Below are 21,338 nucleotides of genomic sequence, written 5' to 3' on the forward strand. Positions count from 1 at the left end.
CTTTTTTAACTAATATAAGGTGATTTACCCCAGGATCTTGTTCAAAACAATGCCCTCCTGGGAACAGATTTACACCGATACACTTTCGTAACACTGAATTTACCATTCTGTCCATATAGTTTTTTCACAGTTGTCACGTCGCCTTTATTAATACGCAACTTTACTTCTGTTTCACATAACAAAGAAAGTTTCACAACACCTTCAGAAGGTTGTAAAAGTCCTCCTCGGTTTTTACAACTTATCAAACTGTTGCGGTATTGCGTTTCCTCATTTAGTCCGGTAAAATAAGGATGCAATAAATAAGGATTCTCAATACTATTATCATTGTTATTATTATTATTATTATTATTATTCAATTTTTATTATTATTTAATATACCATATTTATAGATATTAATTATAAATTATATATTCTCTAAATAATACTTATTTTATTTTTACCAAACATACAATATTAAAAGAAATACTTTTCGTCCATATTACTATATTACTATGAATATTATATCTCGAAATATAGATCTCTTGTTCGACGTTTGCTGTTTCTGCGAAGCTGTAGCAGATGTTCCATTGTTATATATGACCGGTTTTTTTACTTTCTACACACCGTAACGAATGAGTTTGGAATTTCTATGTATAAGTACAGTAGTGGTGGTGAGATAGTTTACTTGATGATGGGAATGGTAGGGTATTTCTCTGTGTTAGTATTTCTATACCGATAAAAATTTATTCTATCCGTTAGTTGAAAACGACATCTTAGCATTAACAGACGTACGATTTTGAGTGTATCTTTTAATTAAAATGGCTGATTGTTGTTTTATTTGTAATACATTAATATCAGAAAGTGCTTCTGTGAGTGTTGTGCGTGGCTTACAAACATTAAAAACTGCAAGTATTGACAGAAATAACGGTCATATAAATTATTTAAATACTTTGACTTCTGTGAAGGTGCATGTTGATTGTCGAAAAGTGTATATAAGTAAAAATTCAATTGCTGCATCGAAGCGACGTGCAGAATACGATGAAACTCCAACTGCAAAAAGTCCACCTCGTAAAAAACGAGAAGAGGTATTTGATTTTAAAACATCTTGCTTGTTTTGTGGTCAAGTAGCTGATGAAGTCGCAGAAAAAAAAGAAAAGTATAAACAAATATCTATAAATATGGTATATTAAATAATAAATAATAATAATAATTGAATAGTAATAATAACAATAATAATATTATTAAGTAATAATAATAATATTAAGTGAATAATTAACAATATAACTCATTTATTTATTGTATTCTACTGGCTGACCTCGCATTATCGTATATACAGGTAAGCGGTTCCCTACTCTTTGCGCTGTATCTCAAAAAGGGTTGAACGTACATAAAATTACTTCAGTCAAAAGTTGAAGAGAATGTTCCGTTCTACAATTTCTCTAACAACATTCAAAGTCATTTAGCGTAAGGGAAACGAGATATTTGCAAAAAACCGATTTTCGTCAAGTTTGACCTTAAATATCTTAAGTCGCGTACACGTGATTATATGAGACTTTTGAGGTAAGTTTTATACCATCAAAATAAAGTCGTATGCAAATTTTTAGCTTATTATCTTTTATTCCGAGGTTGCATCCTTATTTTGCCTTATTTTACTGAGTTAATTAGCCTGTAACAGCTGTAGGCACTCGCTACAGGCTATTTTATTTCTTAACGTTCTTACTATAAAACCAGAAAGGTACTCCACAATATGCGTCGTTACATTTGAAGTGTTTCCTACAATATCATAGAAATAGTCGAGATCTTCATCTTCCTTCTCATGTTCTAAAACCTGCCAGACAGCAGCGAACGCAGTCTGAGCGCTCGCCACTAGGGTGAATCATCCCAAGGTCGCCGCCATTGTTGTAGCATCGCGCGCCAGAGTCGGCTTCAACGGGCAACCCGGGGTCCACCCAAACGGTCCAAGGAACAAGCGATCCAATTTTTCTATTGGAAAACACTAAGTACAAATCAGAGGGCAGAATGGCGGTGGGGGCGTGGTTTACGCAACCTCAAAAGGGGGTTCACCCAAACGGTCCAAGAAACAACCGATCCAGCTCCGCCCATAACAAAAATATACCGATCCAGCTCCGCCCATTACAAAAAATATAGCCATTTAAGAACAGAGTTATGAATTTTTAACTAACCAATAGAAATTGAGCCAAGATAAGGCAGCGGTTCAATGTTTCACCTGTAACTGAGTATCAGGCGCGCAGAGATGGATAGAGGTTCAGGTAGCAGAACCTTGGCGATCACCGATTCCATCACAAACTGGCGATCGATTGAGGCGGGCAGTTTGAATGAGCCGCACTGTTTTTAACAAATATATATGTTAAATAAACCTGCACCGATATATTTATTTCTGAACATAACATTTCTAATTTCTACAGTCATTAACTGAATAAGTTGGTGCTTCTAACTGGGTGGATTTTTAACAATTACATATTTATTGTAATTTATTTTAGTGAATTAAAACTTATAATGTAACTTATATTGAACACCGTTAAAAACATAAAAAAGGAGTAAGCTAGGAACTTTTTTATTATTGGGCCAGGAAAACACTTCCTGCGGAAGAATGTTTTGGATTAAAGTACAATTGTAATCTGTATTTTAAACGTTTTTGATAGGAAGTCGTTTTGCACCGTTTATAAGCGATTACAAATAAGTATTCAAGCTATCATTATAGTTTGAATACTGGTTATACCCACTTATTAAAACAAACTTATTTCACAATCGTGTATCCAAACTACTTACTGCCAATGGCGCTGTGTAGCGGGTACAACGGTTATCGCAAGATAACTGGATCAAGCAACGTCGAGCGTGGCTGCTGCTTGGATGGGTGACCGCTGAGAGATCCAGTCCTTACAAGCAGCCCGCCTGCCCGACCATTGGTGGTGGTTCGGAAGTCACCTTTAAGCCGTTGGTCCCCAGTTTAAGTGTTAGAGAGGGCTTCACCTGGTAGAATACTTACTTACTTACTTCCAATTATGGATATCGTTGCTATATCATTAATTTAGAATTTTAAAACAATATACTCCTAAATATCCCAAGAGATGTCTCTTACAATTTCTGAATAAGATATTTTTATTGTCAATATTTTCTTGTTAATTGGTTAAAGTAGAGAGCGCTTAAAATTAAAAACACAAAACTGATCTTCTTTAGAAAAGCAGTCTATACTAAAGCTGCATAGAATTGGGCTGGTAATAGATAAAAGCAGTTTTTGAACTGCAAAAATATGATGTAATATGTGATCAAGAAATACAACAAACTTATGTGTATAGAGATAACTAAAATGCGGCTGCAATTTCATTGTCTTATCTAATACATCCGTCGTGAGTACGGTGGGCTCTCATCGCCCTCTTCCTAAGCAGCTGTGAGGGTAGCATCATCCAATTCTCTTGCCAACCTCTGTGCGCCTGATACTCTTTGCTTGTATTACTTTGGAGGTTGCGTAAACCACTGGGTAAACCACGCCCCCACCGCCATTCTGCCCTCTGATTTGTACTTAGTGTTTTCCAATAGAAAAATTGGATCGCTTGTCCCTTGGACCGTTTGTGCGCCCCCGGGCAACCCCACTGCTCCATCTATTGGTCTTATGTGATCGCTGGGTAGGTTCCTCCATAATGAATTAAACCATACCTCAGGGTACTCTCAAACCACGCCAAGTAGAGAGTTCTTAAATGATCACCACCAACAAAATTTTTCATGTGATACAGCCCGTAGTTAATCTTATTAAGTTTTTTTGACAGATAATTAGCGTGCTGATCCCATTTTAAATATTGGTTAACATGAAGCCCTAGATACTTAACAGATGCGACTATTTCAATATTTTCACATGTACAAGAGTACAAACATTGGTGTTTATGGCAAACCAAATCAAAGGTGTTTTTCAGAGTTTCCTTGGAAATATCACAGTCAAAGAACATTATGCACTTAGATTTTGATGAGTTAATGAGTAACTTATTTTGAATTAGCCAAGCAGAGATTTGTTCCAAATCTCTATGAATTTTGTATTTTAATGAGTCTCTGTTGTAAGCTGAGCACACCAAAGCTGTGCCGTCAGCATAAGCAAAGATTGATGAATTAAAATTCAGACTTAACATATCATTTATGTATACTAAAAACGTTATAGGCCCTAAAACCCCCCCTTGTGGTGTGCCGTAGCGCAAATACATTGCATCACTCAAAACCTTGTTCACCCTGACAACCTGTCTTCTATGATAGCAAAAGGATCCAAACCACTTTAGTGCGTTACCTCCTATACCATACAATCTTAATTTATTTATTAATATATTAATATCCAAAGCATCAAATGCCTTCTGCATATCCAAGTAAATTGCAAGTGTGTACTTATTTTTATTTATAGAGTTAGTAATGCAACTTATATGTTTATCTATGGCTATATCTGTACCTTTCTCCTTCAGAAAGCCAAACTGATTTCTGGAGAACAAGGACCTCTCAAAAAAGTAATCTAGTAAATTGGTTTTTATTACTAGTTCAAATACCTTAGCTATTGTGTTTATTACAGAGATCGGACGGTATGATGAAACACTAGAGACAACACCTGTCTTATAAATTGGTACTACAATAGCCACCTTAAAACTATCAGGAAAAATTCCTAAACTTAAAGATTCTTTAAAAATATGTAACAACAAAGGGGCAAAAATATCCATATTTTCCTTAAATGTTCTGCTACTTATACCATCAACCCCACTACTAACTTTATTTTTTAGTGATTTAATGGCATGTACCACTTCATCAAGGCTACAATCAAGGCCTTCAAGGTGCACATCACATTCTGAAATATTATCATTAAATAAATCACAACCAAAAGCTTCAGATCGCAGACTCGGAATAATACTTGTAAAATATGAGTTAAACTCATTAGCTACAATTTTTTCGTTACCATTAACATTCAACACCACATCTCCCACTTGGATATTATTTAAAGACTTTTTGTTCCACTTTACAACATTTTTTATTACATCCCAGTACTTTTTTGAGTCACCATTACAGTTGTTAATCAATTTTGAAAAGTAAGTAAGCTTGGCTCTTCTTATGTGCCTTGCTACATGTCTTGAATACCTTTTATATGAATCTCTTTTCTCTAAATTGCCCCTGTCTTTTTAAAAAATGTCAAATAATCGGTTCTTTTCATGTACTAAGTTAATAACGTAATCTGTAATCCATTCTTTTCTTTTCCTATTTATTTTGTTCAGAGTGCTCGATGCATTGACACAATCGCAATAGACTTTATAAAAGTTCGAGACAGTCAAATTTACATCATTATTACCAAAAATTGAACTCCAGTCAGCCAAATGCAATTGTCTTTTGAGCATTTTCTTATCCAAAACAGAACAAAATATTATTTTTGATCTTTGCTTGTCAACTCCCAACAACCTTAAATCTAAAGCGTAATGATCTGTTATATTCAGCTCCAAAACACAACTGTCAAATTCAATTTCTTTGAGTTTCTCACAAGTATATGATCTATACAGGATATACAGTTATTAAATATTCTAGTAGGTTTGCTTATTAAACTTTCAAAGCCATAAGACGAGATTAAGTTTAAATAATCCCTCCCAGAGCCTCTATCCTTCAATAAGCAAATATTAATATCACCTATTATAATAGTAGGATTACAAGATTTACTTAAAATAACCTCAAAATCATTTTTAAACTGATTAAAATTGAATTTACATTGCCTATATATTGCAAAAAGTGAAAACTGAACAAGATGATTATCAACAGAGAGATTAAAGGTAACGTTAACGAGCTCCGATGTAGCGAACAGATAACAGCTGTGTGTGTGGCGAAGGTCAACATCCACGTACACCACCACGCCGCCCGCCTGGTTGTCCGGCCTGGGTTGGAATATCATGTCGTATCCTGGCAGCTGATAACGATGTTCTTCGCCGCTCTTTATCCAAACCTCCGTTAACGATATAATGTTATATTAAAAAGGCAAACTGTTCAAGTAGACTATTAGTTCGTCAAAGTGTTTCCTTAATTTCTAATATTTAAATTAAATATTTTGAAATTATTCGCTGAAACAGGATAAACCATTTTATTTTACGATCACAGCACTTTCGCATTATTTAACACCCCCCAAATTGTCCCCAGACTGATGAGAGATACCGGTAATAAGCTTTTTCACATCATCCAGTGTGGTAATACGAATCTTGGGACAATTTTCAGCCTTTCGGACAAACACCTTGCCCGCTTCAGTCCAAACATATTTGTAACCCTGATCCCTAAGTTGCTTAGCTTGATAAAGTAGGTTTTTACGAAAAGGGGTCAGATGTTCATTTACATAGACGTTAGTACTAGCTCCAACGCCTTTAACGACATCAGCCGATTTAAGTTTAGCTTTTTTGCACTTTGATAAGAAGGAATCACGGATTTGCCGATTTGAAAATTGCAACTCAATTGGTTTTTGACTATCCCTCCTTCTAGTAGGAATTCTATGTACAGCTTGTACATCAGTTGCAAAGTTTATATTAACACCAGCTACACTAGCCACAGCTTCCACTATTTCCTTCATTTGCTCATTTGGCATTTCAGGGACCCCATCAATCTGGATATTTTTATTTCTATTATACTGCTCTAATTGTTCAATCCGATTGTGGTAGGCAAAGACGCTCTCCTTCAGCTGTTTATTTTCACACTGAAGTTTTTTCCTGTGATTCCTCAAGGGTTTTAATCTTTCCAGAAAATTCAGAAATCTTAATTTCATAATCATCAATTTTGTTAGAACAAAATTCAACTGAAGCTTTTAGATCTGCCAATTGGTTGTTTAATGTTTTTTCATACGAAACAAACTGCTCTTTGATGGTTCTCTCCATTTTACTAAGAAACTCCTCATGTAATTTATCCAAATATTTTTTTGTAACAGTGTCCTTAGTACCCTTACCCCTGCCGCTGCATGACCGGCATCGCCACGACTCTCGACGATCCCTTCCCATGCGGTTCCAAGTACTCTCCAATATGTCAGCACATTGAAAGTGATACCTAGAATCACACTCGGAACATACAGCGAACTCATTACCATCTGGCAACAAGTCACCACACAAAGCGCAATCACTCATAGTTGATAACGGAGCACAACGATAAGACGTCCGCACTGTACGACTGCACGATTACGATGACTGCACGATGTGTGTGTGTGTGTGTGTGTGTGTGTGTGTGTGTGTGTGTGTGTGTGTGTGTGTGTGTGTGGGCGCGCGCGTGTAATCACATAAAAATACATAACATGTGATAATATAAAAAGACTTCAATATTCTGTTATAAACCATGTTTTATCAAATGGTCCTAGTGGTTACCTAATACTCGCAGCACAGAGGAGGCCGATCAGCTGGACTGCTACAATGGTCGCTGTCCGGTACATGGTTTAGACTGTGATGGATCATCTATCTTACTGCGGTTATATATACAGCAGCTATCACATCACCTCGAGTGTGGGCATTACGCTCTTCAGTCACCGGTTATCAGTCTGATTATGAAAATGTACTTTGTAAACGTATCGAAGTAGGATTATTCCTGCTGCAAGGAATCCCATGTACCTTATAACGATGACACCCCATTTCTGGTTAAGATAACTTTTACGAACAATTTACTAGTTACTAGAAAAACTAATAGTTTTAACAATATATTCAACAACGTTTTTTATCATAGGTAATATATAACTTTACATTTCTGTAATACCTTTCCAATAAAACAAAGCACCTGAAAAACTATACAAAAATGAGAACTTAACTTCTAAATTAAAATTATCAACAACACCACGCGAAAGTTCTAATAATTAAACTACAGTACACACTCATTCATAAGCATTCATTAATGATATTATTATTCCCACAGTGTAATCGGTATTTAATTCAAACAATAATGTAACTTCAAAGCAAAACGGTTTCGTATTAGTCGGCCAGTTAATCAGTTTTTATTGTTCTTTAGAAGTAATGGTATTGTTCGAATGAATATTTGGCTTCATTTTTTTCTTATAACATTTTGAAGTTTCTTATTAACGTGGTATTATCGTGTATACTCCCTGCTTGCTACTAGGAATAAAACCAAATAACAATGGTTCTATTATTAACAAGGTTAATAATAAAGGGAGCACTAGGAGCCAAACTTACAGTCTCTTAGAATTAGAGGAGGTACGCAATTTCCTGTTCAAAAACAACTACATTACAATATTATTTTTTAATGGTATTCTTCTATACACTCCTGATATAAGTGATAAAGAATCTCTGAAAGATATTCCGATCTCCTGATCCATTTAGATCTAAGTTTCAAGAGCGGTTTTTGGTACCATTAAGTCAGATAGTGAAACAGTGTTTATAAGTGCCCGTGAAATAACTCAAATTATCTAAAACATTCCATGACTTTTAATTGAATAGCTCCAACTATTTCAGTAACAGTTGACCAGTTTGGAGTCATTACCATTTCAGTTAACGCACTCGTATTACATATTTTATCAGAGCTCATTATTAATAGCTTCAGATAATAAGCGAAATTGCCCAAGGCTCTTATTTTAGCCTTTACGCATGTATAAGCATTTATGGTTCAAATTATTTCTATTTTTGACGCTAAGGTTGAGCTTGTTTTGTTGCCCCGATTAACATAATTTGTTAAAAAGTGTATATTATTAACCATTGGAATTTCAATGCATTATTTGTAGCAATGTATGATTTATGGAAACTTTAGAGACTAGTGGAGCAGATTACAGTGGTCAGAGAGAAAGTCCTTCCGTAGTACGCCTATAGGGCACAAGATTAAAATATGTATCAGATTTCATTGTTTTTGCTAGGCATTCATGAATCAGAGAGTCACGAGATCTCCTTTTATATATACATAGATATAGACAATACTGATGCCTCCCAGTTTGTGGGAAACTCTAATTTGAGAATTTAAATATTGTAACTTCAGACAGGTAGGCCCTAGGTTCTAGAACCAAACTCTGAGCCTCTGGGAGCTTCCAGAATGTGGATTCTCCAGACCTGTAGTTGTTTACAGTATCTAGAATATATCGGCCTACGAGAACTCTCACAACCCGGAGTTTCCTGATCCTGGTAGAACCACGCATCAGAATATTTCGCAAACACGTTGTTCTTTAGAATCTTTTAGTATCCAGGAGCAGATTTATAGGGACTTTCGGCCTCTTAGCTCCGCCTATTCTGGGCGATGTTCAATACTAAAATATTTGGAGAAACTGTTATCTCGAAGTTCTCGACTTCTAATACCTCCAAGAGTAAGAGGCTCTAGTATGTCAGACCGGTTGGCTACCTTTTAGCTATTTTATTCAACCGCTAGAAGCTACATAAATTAAAAAATAATTGATTAAAATTGATATTGATAACTGGTAAGTGAAATTTATTAAATTCCATTAGTAATGCTTACGTATTTTGCGCTGGATAACATGTTTTGAACTTGCGCTCTACGCTTTTTCTTGTTTAAAAACCTCTTCAGATAACGTTTACGTTACTACTGGTTCATAGCTACGTATCTGTAAGAGAAATATAGTAGTTGTAAAAATACAAATTAAAATCCTTGACCTATGAGCTCCAACCTCTTGACCTTAAGGAATCTGGTTAATTAAGCGGAACTGGCATTTAATTCAAAGAAATCTTACTAGTTTTAGTTCAAATTTATAGACAGCTAAATTTCCGAGAGTTATGTTTGTACAATAAATATTGTTTTGTCTGGATCTCTTTTTCCTTGGCTCCAAAGGAATTAGAGATATATTCTCGACTACATTTGTTCCATAGAATCTTCTTGCCGATTTTGGTTTAAATCTATCCACCCATAGACATGCAAAATATTTTAAATAAATTATATTGTCCTTGAAACACCGTTATCTCGGCTGAAAGTAAAACATTGTTGATCTGACACTGGAACAAGACATATTTAATAGTGGTACATAAAATAGCTTGTACATTTCTCGTTTCGAAATGAAAGATGAGCAGTAGCAGCACTTTAACTGACATGTTTATCTGACATTATTATTTTACATGCTTTTATTTGATAAGATTTAATATGAAATAGCATTCTAAATAAATAGTAAACACTTATCAAAACTCAAAATTCATCTAAACTTAGGTTTCCTTTTTGCAAGTTCCCTTTTGAGTGGTTTCTCTTGTGTAAAAGTGTGCCCAATAAATGACTGAATGTAAGCATATAATTTACAAGTTCTGCAATTTAGAAGCTATCGATTGAGTTCAAGAAAGTTCGACGAAAACCAATGTTTGTCCGAACGAAGCTCGTTTCTCTGAGAACACTCTGTCAATCCACGCTATCAATAAGGACGTATTACCTCTCAAACTGTCAAGTGATTCTTTATAATTTAAACCACTGCTATCAAATTAAGTGCCAAGATTTAGTCTTGCATTACATTACAATTCGTGGGTTTTTTAGTAGTTTACATACATTTCTTCTGCTTACTGTTATTTATTAAAATTGATCATTGCTAGATATACATTGTGAGTCTTTTTAATGTTAGCAATGAAAATTTACATAACTTTCTTCAGCAGAGTCTTTACTTATTACTTTACTTATTATTTTTTTCCTACCAGATATCACACTTATTTTAGCCACAACGTTATTAACATAAGAAATAGCATCATTGCAATTCCAGTATTATTTTTATTATTATCATATCACTATTCACAAAGTTATATCGCAATATTTAATCAAAAAATTGGAGCCGCAATATTTATTGAAACAATTGTAAACACGACATGCACACTATTTATTGGAATTTTTAGATCGAGATGAAAACATCAAATTAGAAAATTATATTATAAAAATTATACATACACATAAACTTTGATAGAAAATAATTACCAACGTCATTTTTGCTAGTCCTTCTACAGTTTTCACACGATATAGTCCCTATGTTTAGTATTCTACAGTACAGTTGTCAACATTTACATTCATTCGGTATGTTAATACGATTTATTCGAGTCATTATGGCAATAAGAAGATATTTAGCATATTTTTATCACTTCCTTCAGAGTAGCATTTATTTAATTTTTTCTACCAACATATCACATACACATAACGCAGCCATGGCAGGAACGGTTGATTCAATTAGAACGCTGAATTCGGTTCCAGTTCATTTTAGGTTTATCATAGCGTCTGGTATCAGACGCTGTCTCAGACTTGACTACTGGAATCTGGAGTCATGTTTGTATGAAGAGATCGTAAGTAACATACTACTTCTCATACACAAGGAAATTAGGACAAAAAGCCATATTTCTTTTAATGTTTTCTGCACTTTTATTGTTTTGTAAAATAGTTTATCATTGTGGTATGAGAACTGTAATTAATTATATTAACAAAAGATTGCTCACTGTGAAATCTTATAACATTCTTTCATGCCTTTGTTTGATGAGAGCTACTGCTATATTGGTTAAGTTTTTCAATATATACGTTTGCCTGAAAAATTTATTGCACTAAATACTGTTACCTTACAGTATCATTCAGTTGTACAATTAAATGTGCTACTATTTATTCCACTTATAGTACAATCACTGATTGAGTAGTGCACTCATTCTTCTCGAGAATTATACCATGACGAGATAAGGTATTTTTTGTGATCATAAGTACTTTTGTCGTAAGAAAACAATGTTTTAATATTAGCTATTCCATGTTGTGTTATGGATTGAGTTATGGTTACACCACCGTAAGGTTTACAGATTTTCTTTGAATATTTTCTCTTTGTTTAAATATTTCAAATCCTCGAATTCCACTCACGTTTAGCTACTCCTAGATAAAATGAATCAATAGTGCATGTAAAATCTCACAATTCGTTATTAATTTTACAATAAAAATCACACGATGCTATGGAAAATAACGTACTACTATAAATATTATACATTAATTTTATAACAGAAAACCACTGTAGGTACCCAAATTTCGAATTTCATCAGTATCTTCCCAGCTTTTTATTAGGTGACGATGCTATTATCATATTTAAAAATCTCTTAAGGTATGCTTTATATTACTTAGCAAATTTGTTTAGGAATGATAAAGTGTGCAATCCAAAAAAATGTTCCAGTTGCGTAACCAAATCTGTTACCTCCTCAATCATCGTTGACTTCTTGAACATAGGGACTATATCGTGTGAAAACTGTAGAAGGACTAGCAAAAATGACGTTGGTAATTATTTTCTATCAAAGTTTATGTGTATGTATAATTTTTATAATATAATTTTCTAATTTGATGTTTTCATCTCGATCTAAAAATTCCAATAAATAGTGTGCATGTCGTGTTTACAATTGTTTCAATAAATATTGCGGCTCCAATTTTTTGATTAAATATTGCGATATAACTTTGTGAATAGTGATATGATAATAATAAAAATAATACTGGAATTGCAATGATGCTATTTCTTATGTTAATAACGTTGTGGCTAAAATAAGTGTGATATCTGGTAGGAAAAAAATAATAAGTAAAGTAATAAGTAAAGACTCTGCTGAAGAAAGTTATGTAAATTTTCATTGCTAACATTAAAAAGACTCACAATGTATATCTAGCAATGATCAATTTTAATAAATAACAGTAAGCAGAAGAAATGTATGTAAACTACTAAAAAACCCACGAATTGTAATGTAATGCAAGACTAAATCTTGGCACTTAATTTGATAGCAGTGGTTTAAATTATAAAGAATCACTTGACAGTTTGAGAGGTAATACGTCCTTATTGATAGCGTGGATTGACAGAGTGTTCTCAGAGAAACGAGCTTCGTTCGGACAAACATTGGTTTTCGTCGAACTTTCTTGAACTCAATCGATAGCTTCTAAATTGCAGAACTTGTAAATTATATGCTTACATTCAGTCATTTATTGGGCACACTTTTACACAAGAGAAACCACTCAAAAGGGAACTTGCAAAAAGGAAACCTAAGTTTAGATGAATTTTGAGTTTTGATAAGTGTTTACTATTTATTTAGAATGCTATTTCATATTAAATCTTATCAAATAAAAGCATGTAAAATAATAATGTCAGATAAACATGTCAGTTAAAGTGCTGCTACTGCTCATCTTTCATTTCGAAACGAGAAATGTACAAGCTATTTTATATACCACTATTAAATATGTCTTGTTCCAGTGTCAGATCAACAATGTTTTACTTTCAGCCGAGATAACGGTGTTTCAAGGACAATATAATTTATTTAAAATATTTTGCATGTCTATGGGTGGATAGATTTAAACCAAAATCGGCAAGAAGATTCTATGGAACAAATGTAGTCGAGAATATATCTCTAATTCCTTTGGAGCCAAGGAAAAAGAGATCCAGACAAAACAATATTTATTGTACAAACATAACTCTCGGAAATTTAGCTGTCTATAAATTTGAACTAAAACTAGTAAGATTTCTTTGAATTAAATGCCAGTTCCGCTTAATTAACCAGATTCCTTAAGGTCAAGAGGTTGGAGCTCATAGGTCAAGGATTTTAATTTGTATTTTTACAACTACTATATTTCTCTTACAGATACGTAGCTATGAACCAGTAGTAACGTAAACGTTATCTGAAGAGGTTTTTAAACAAGAAAAAGCGTAGAGCGCAAGTTCAAAACATGTTATCCAGCGCAAAATACGTAAGCATTACTAATGGAATTTAATAAATTTCACTTACCAGTTATCAATATCAATTTTAATCAATTATTTTTTAATTTATGTAGCTTCTAGCGGTTGAATAAAATAGCTAAAAGGTAGCCAACCGGTCTGACATACTAGAGCCTCTTACACTTGGAGGTATTAGAAGTCGAGAACTTCGAGATAACAGTTTCTCCAAATATTTTAGTATTGAACATCGCCCAGAATAGGCGGAGCTAAGAGGCCGAAAGTCCCTATAAATCTGCTCCTGGATACTAAAAGATTCTAAAGAACAACGTGTTTGCGAAATATTCTGATGCGTGGTTCTACCAGGATCAGGAAACTCCGGGTTGTGAGAGTTCTCGTAGGCCGATATATTCTAGATACTGTAAACAACTACAGGTCTGGAGAATCCACATTCTGGAAGCTCCCAGAGGCTCAGAGTTTGGTTCTAGAACCTAGGGCCTACCTGTCTGAAGTTACAATATTTAAATTCTCAAATTAGAGTTTCCCACAAACTGGGAGGCATCAGTATTGTCTATATCTATGTATATATAAAAGGAGATCTCGTGACTCTCTGATTCATGAATGCCTAGCAAAAACAATGAAATCTGATACATATTTTAATCTTGTGCCCTATAGGCGTACTACGGAAGGACTTTCTCTCTGACCACTGTAATCTGCTCCACTAGTCTCTAAAGTTTCCATAAATCATACATTGCTACAAATAATGCATTGAAATTCCAATGGTTAATAATATACACTTTTTAACAAATTATGTTAATCGGGGCAACAAAACAAGCTCAACCTTAGCGTCAAAAATAGAAATAATTTGAACCATAAATGCTTATACATGCGTAAAGGCTAAAATAAGAGCCTTGGGCAATTTCGCTTATTATCTGAAGCTATTAATAATGAGCTCTGATAAAATATGTAATACGAGTGCGTTAACTGAAATGGTAATGACTCCAAACTGGTCAACTGTTACTGAAATAGTTGGAGCTATTCAATTAAAAGTCATGGAATGTTTTAGATAATTTGAGTTATTTCACGGGCACTTATAAACACTGTTTCACTATCTGACTTAATGGTACCAAAAACCGCTCTTGAAACTTAGATCTAAATGGATCAGGAGATCGGAATATCTTTCAGAGATTCTTTATCACTTATATCAGGAGTGTATAGAAGAATACCATTAAAAAATAATATTGTAATGTAGTTGTTTTTGAACAGGAAATTGCGTACCTCCTCTAATTCTAAGAGACTGTAAGTTTGGCTCCTAGTGCTCCCTTTATTATTAACCTTGTTAATAATAGAACCATTGTTATTTGGTTTTATTCCTAGTAGCAAGCAGGGAGTATACACGATAATACCACGTTAATAAGAAACTTCAAAATGTTATAAGAAAAAAATGAAGCCAAATATTCATTCGAACAATACCATTACTTCTAAAGAACAATAAAAACTGATTAACTGGCCGACTAATACGAAACCGTTTTGCTTTGAAGTTACATTATTGTTTGAATTAAATACCGATTACACTGTGGGAATAATAATATCATTAATGAATGCTTATGAATGAGTGTGTACTGTAGTTTAATTATTAGAACTTTCGTGTGGTGTTGTTGATAATTTTAATTTAGAAGTTAAGTTCTCATTTTTGTATAGTTTTTCAGGTGCTTTGTTTTATTGGAAAGGTATTACAGAAATGTAAAGTTATATATTACCTATGATAAAAAACGTTGTTGAATATATTGTTAAAACTATTAGTTTTTCTAGTAACTAGTAAATTGTTCGTAAAAGTTATCTTAACCAGAAATGGGGTGTCATCGTTATAAGGTACATGGGATTCCTTGCAGCAGGAATAATCCTACTTCGATACGTTTACAAAGTACATTTTCATAATCAGACTGATAACCGGTGACTGAAGAGCGTAATGCCCACACTCGAGGTGATGTGATAGCTGCTGTATATATAACCGCAGTAAGATAGATGATCCATCACAGTCTAAACCATGTACCGGACAGCGACCATTGTAGCAGTCCAGCTGGTCGGCCTCCTCTGTGCTGCGAGTATTAGGTAACCACTAGGACCATTTGATAAAACATGGTTTATAACAGAATATTGAAGTCTTTTTATATTATCACATGTTATGTATTTTTATGTGATTACACGCGCGCGCCCACACACACACACACACACACACACACACACACACACACACACACACACACACACACACACATCGTGCAGTCATCGTAATCGTGCAGTCGTACAGTGCGGACGTCTTATCGTTGTGCTCCGTTATCAACTATGAGTGATTGCGCTTTGTGTGGTGACTTGTTGCCAGATGGTAATGAGTTCGCTGTATGTTCCGAGTGTGATTCTAGGTATCACTTTCAATGTGCTGACATATTGGAGAGTACTTGGAACCGCATGGGAAGGGATCGTCGAGAGTCGTGGCGATGCCGGTCATGCAGCGGCAGGGGTAAGGGTACTAAGGACACTGTTACAAAAAAATATTTAATTTGGATAAATTACATGAGGAGTTTCTTAGTAAAATGGAGAGAACCATCAAAGAGCAGTTTGTTTCGTATGAAAAAACATTAAACAACCAATTGGCAGATCTAAAAGCTTCAGTTGAATTTTGTTCTAACAAAATTGATGATTATGAAATTAAGATTTCTGAATTTTCTGGAAAGATTAAAACCCTTGAGGAATCACAGGAAAAACTTCAGTGTGAAAATAAACAGCTGAAGGAGAGCGTCTTTGCCTACCACAATCGGATTGAACAATTAGAGCAGTATAATAGAAATAAAAATATCCAGATTGATGGGGTCCCTGAAATGCCAAATGAGCAAATGAAGGAAATAGTGGAAGCTGTGGCTAGTGTAGCTGGTGTTAATATAAACTTTGCAACTGATGTACAAGCTGTACATAGAATTCCTACTAGAAGGAGGGATCCATCGCGCTGTACACTGACTACGAAACGAGCGGTCACGCACGTCAGAGAAGACTGTAAGGGAGCCAGATACAAAATGCATAGAGATCAACAAAAACCAAAATTTTAAACTGTCTCTTTTCGTTACCGTGTAAAATCTGTTTACTCTCGTTACTAATTAATTGAGTTAATTTAAAAGCAAACAAATACACTGATGTTTTATACACGTTATTTCATAGCGGTTTTCTAATTTTTCAAACTGTATTTAACTCGATCGGTAAAGTATTGATTTATACACAAACCCTCCAAAAAATAAAAGAATATTCAAATTTGATTCATATACTTTTTAAATTCCAACTAAGCACTGAACGAAAAGCCAATGCATGCACCATATTTAAGTATCATTAAATGCCTGTTATACCTGTGTTTTATGTATATATATGTATGTATGTATATATTCTCTGTCATAAATTTAATGTTTCAATTTCAGGAATCTGGACCAAGACGAGATTTTTAAAATTAACCTGGAAAAACACCCAGTCAGATTAAACCATTTGAAAACTCACGCCAGTGCCCTTAAGAAAAACAGAGGAGATGTAAAACTGAAAGATATCCAAGATGTAAGTACAATACATTAGATTACCACACTTCCAAGAACAATTACACCACTCTAAACTGAGTGAAAACATGGACTGAAAAGTTGTAATCGACCTTTCTGCAGTACAAAATTCAAACAGTACCTATCTTCCAATGCAATCAACAAATTTATTACACACAAAACACCACACCAGAAACATTAATTATTTCACTAATTATAAAAGAAGATCCAAATACAATTCCTGGTAAACACTAAAATATTAGTTCGGAATTCCAACTACCATAAACGAAAGTTGTATCATTCTTGATTGTTGAAAAATATAATCAAAGCACTAGAAATAATTAATATAATCTAAAAAAGATTACTTCCAAGAATTTTTTTGTAAAATAGTTTATATATCGTATAAGTTAATAAATAATTGTAAATGCATAATTTCTATATAATAATAAATACTAGTTAATTTCTGTGTATAATGCACGGACACATTAGTATTCAAATTAAGATTCTTAGAAAAAGCTTTTAGGTCAGGTTTAATACTAAATTTTAATATATTTTCTATTTATGCTGGGCTATTATATCTGTATATTTTAAATGGTGTATAAATCTTTACTGAGAAGATCTAGTACCTATTTTCCACCCAAAAATATATGTTATGTAATCCTATTAACTTATTTTAGTTAGTTTCTAATTTAGTGTATTTTCTGTAGTATAAATATAAAACTGTACTTATTGTATTTAACAATATGATACAGTTTTGATACTATAACTATTCATAAAAAATTTTCAGTATTAGGGTTGATTTTGCCTTGTATTATTTAAGCTTGTTTTGTTTTTTCTTTAATTATTTTTTCCATACACAGTGTAGGAGAAAGTATTTTAATGGTCATAACTATAATTAATTTTAGTTTCCATTGATAATATTTGAATGCACAATCATTGATTATAACGTAATTAAATACAGATATTTGTAAAATTTGGCATGTGGGCGTATTTGGTGGCTATAAACCACTATATGTATTTTTAGTTGAATACGTATTGCTTTTCATTTTTTGCTTAGTCGGAAACCGAAATACTGTATATTGTTTATGTATGTGTCTCTAACGACCTTGGAGTAGATATACTGAAGAATAGATACATCTGAGTTGATTTCCTTCAATTCACTGATTTTGAATGTCAGATTGGTTGTGACATAAAATGTGGTTCTGGTCTTTAGTGCTCATAACCATTGTTACCTTACCATTACAGAACTCACTTTGCTTGGATCAAACCCGACCTCTTACTTGTTCATCAATATTTACTGATATTTAATTATGCTATTGTCACTTATGAAAATGTAATGAATGTTATTATAATTATTAAGAGTAATTTTCAGATTAAAAACCCTAGACAATTTCGTATTTCTAATAACAAACAATTGCATGTTTTTTCATTCCAGTACTCCTACAATATCCTATGTTACTTCTATTTGTGGAAAAAATTATACCTTTCCCTATTGTCTATGAAGGAATTTTTGTACAAAGCTTTATCAACAGAGTTTTCACTACGTAAAAATCAGATCTTACTTTAAGTTATAATAAAAATTAAAGACATAGTGTTTAAATTATATTTGTAGTAACTTCAACTCTTCAATACTCTTTCATTTAAGTACAAAAGTGTGTTTTTTTATATTTTGGTATTATTGACTTCCCTTAATCATGGTAATATAACTTTAAAAAGTGATTATGGTTAATTAGAGCGTGTTTCTTCTAGACTTAATGCCTGATAACGACCCCATTTATATTTCCTACGTTACTTAAATAATTTTTTTATGTATAGCAAATTCTAAATAGATTGTTTTTTTATATAAATTATATTTCAGCATTTTTAATTTAAGGGCGCATTACGTGTTAAATTTAGCACGATAATCATAAATGAGTTTTTAGTAAATACAAAACGTAGTAAAATAGAAAGATGGTTTTTATCTCTTTATGATTAATCCTTGGACAGTTCATATAATTATTACTGTTACAGCATTCAAACAAAATCTCACCCCTCATTAAACCAAAGCTGTATTTTGTTCAACTTCTAATTGTTTTATAAACTGCGATATTTTCAAGATGTTTTACGTTGGGCCGATGACAGTTGGCACTCCACCACAGAGACTAACGGTACTTTATGACACTGGTTCTTCTGACCTCTGGGTGCCCTCCAGTCAGATGTGCAAGACCGAAGAGAAGTATTGTCGTAAGTAAACTTTCAGTAATTCGAATTTTCGCGAGCAAGGGCTGGATTCTCCAGTTTTCCATGAATAATCTATTTATCTTTTTTATATCTAAATAAGAAGATTTAGAAGAACATTCTTTTCCAAGAATGCGGAAAGGCATAGGAGTATTGAAAATAATTTTACTGGTATTTGGCATTTCCGAGTAATGCAAATGTCCCATATAATCCCCCACAATAGAACCAATTTGACATCTTGAAAAGCAACACAGGAATTCTATTATATCCATAACAACTCCTTCCATCTGACTTCTACGCGTTAGAAAGGTAAACGAAAGCCGCACAAAATCTTTATCTCTAGTGGTACCTTTCCTCTTCGTGAAGTTCACATGTGTACCTCATCAATTCTGGTGATTTCTCTAAGCAACCGATACACTAAGTCGAATATTTCATTTTTTTTTTCAATAATCGAAATCCATGCTTTGTTATATATAGTGCATGAGAGTAGACTATGACGACGATGGAGACAATGGGGTGGTTTTAAGACAGAGGTTCAATGGCTGTTAGCCTCCTATATTTATAGTTTCCTTGAGGAGATTTTAACTCAAAAGACTTCCACTTACTAAGTTTTAATGACAAATATAGTACATATCAATAGTTTCAGCAACCCTTATCAGTATCGAATTGTTTAATGATGAATGATATTATTGCACACAGCATGTGAATTATGTGGCAACCATAAATTAAATAAATATCAATTCCCGACGCATGTCAACTGGTGTGTTTGTGTGTGTGTGTGTGTGTGTGTGTGTGTGGTGTGTGTGTGTGTGTGTGTGTGTGTGTGTGTGTGTGTGTGTGTGTGTGTGTGTGTGTGTGTGTGTGTGTGTGTGTGTGTGTGTGTGTGTGTGTGTGTGTGTGTGTGTGTGTGTGTGTGTTGACTGATGTTTGCTAGCTAATATTTGTGATAAACGTGTGTTTTGAGCGAGGAACTTATGTTTTAGGTAAAGAAAACATTTATGTTGTAAACCTAAATATGTTTAAAAGATATCAGGATTTGTTCAACACTTAACTTTTTTTCAATATTCTACAATAAATGAGAATCACAGTTATTGCGAGGTTTAATTGAATGTCAAATTAATTTCTTCCTCAATTATTTGTGTTGTTGTGTTGTGGCTTAAGAGAATTTTTATTCTAAGAATACACTTTGTTGCCTTCTTGTGCTAAGCTATAGATTCTTCAACCACACATTTCAATATCAAAAGTAAACCATTTACGTTTCAATAAATAACAAACAGTTCAGCTACGAGTATTATTCCTCAGTTATAATACAACAGTTTATATGTATTATATTATATTATATTAGATACCAAGAAACATTTATCTGTCCGAAATAAGATATATTAAAATTTATATTAATGTAAGCATATATTATGAATACGATTTTTGTCCATGTAGCTCATAAAGCCGCTGCAGTGTGGAATGTTCCATGAGGAGTATTACGGAAATGTAAATAACATGCATATTATTTTACAGGTATTTATTATTGGAGTAGTGATTATATAACCATATAACATTGTACAAAGTTTGCACATTTTATCTGCTATGGTTACAAAAAATGTTAAAGTGTTTCAGACATTTTACTCATACTGTATACAATAGTTATAATGCGTTACTCTATAATCGATACCGCAACATTTCACTCTGGTACGTGAGATTGGAATTCCCGTTGTACTAACCAGTTAGATATTTCGAGTAGATTTTCTCAATATGAACTCAATTTCTCTGTTGAATTGTTTTTAAATTTAATAAACGATCCTAAATACGTCACACTTACTCAAATAACAATACAGCATTAACATTTCATGAATGGTGTCTTATTCCAGTCTAATGTGTCAGGTTTTAAATTTGGATTGCGATAGTTTTAAGAAATAAAATCCGATATCATATTAAAATATGTTACTTTACAAATTAAGTTAGTGTTTTTA

The 21,338-nt window shown here is 33.4% G+C and overlaps 1 protein-coding gene across 1 annotated transcript in view; it reads left to right on the forward strand.

Annotated features, from left to right (window-relative positions):
• The first annotated feature begins 15,630 nt into the window (after positions 1-15,630).
• The window catches only part of LOC124371105 (aspartic proteinase A3-like), a 31,961-nt gene continuing 26,253 nt past the window's right edge, over positions 15,631-21,338 (forward strand). The window contains exons 1-3 of the mRNA XM_046829417.1: positions 15,631-15,694; positions 17,047-17,176; positions 19,251-19,377. Of these exons, the coding sequence (XP_046685373.1) occupies positions 19,251-19,377 (127 nt within the window). The 5' untranslated portion in view covers positions 15,631-15,694; positions 17,047-17,176. The remainder of the gene's footprint in view (positions 15,695-17,046; positions 17,177-19,250; positions 19,378-21,338) is intronic.

This window comes from Homalodisca vitripennis, unplaced genomic scaffold (assembly GCF_021130785.1).
Source record: "Homalodisca vitripennis isolate AUS2020 unplaced genomic scaffold, UT_GWSS_2.1 ScUCBcl_935;HRSCAF=3906, whole genome shotgun sequence".
Lineage (NCBI taxonomy): Eukaryota > Metazoa > Arthropoda > Insecta > Hemiptera > Cicadellidae > Homalodisca > Homalodisca vitripennis.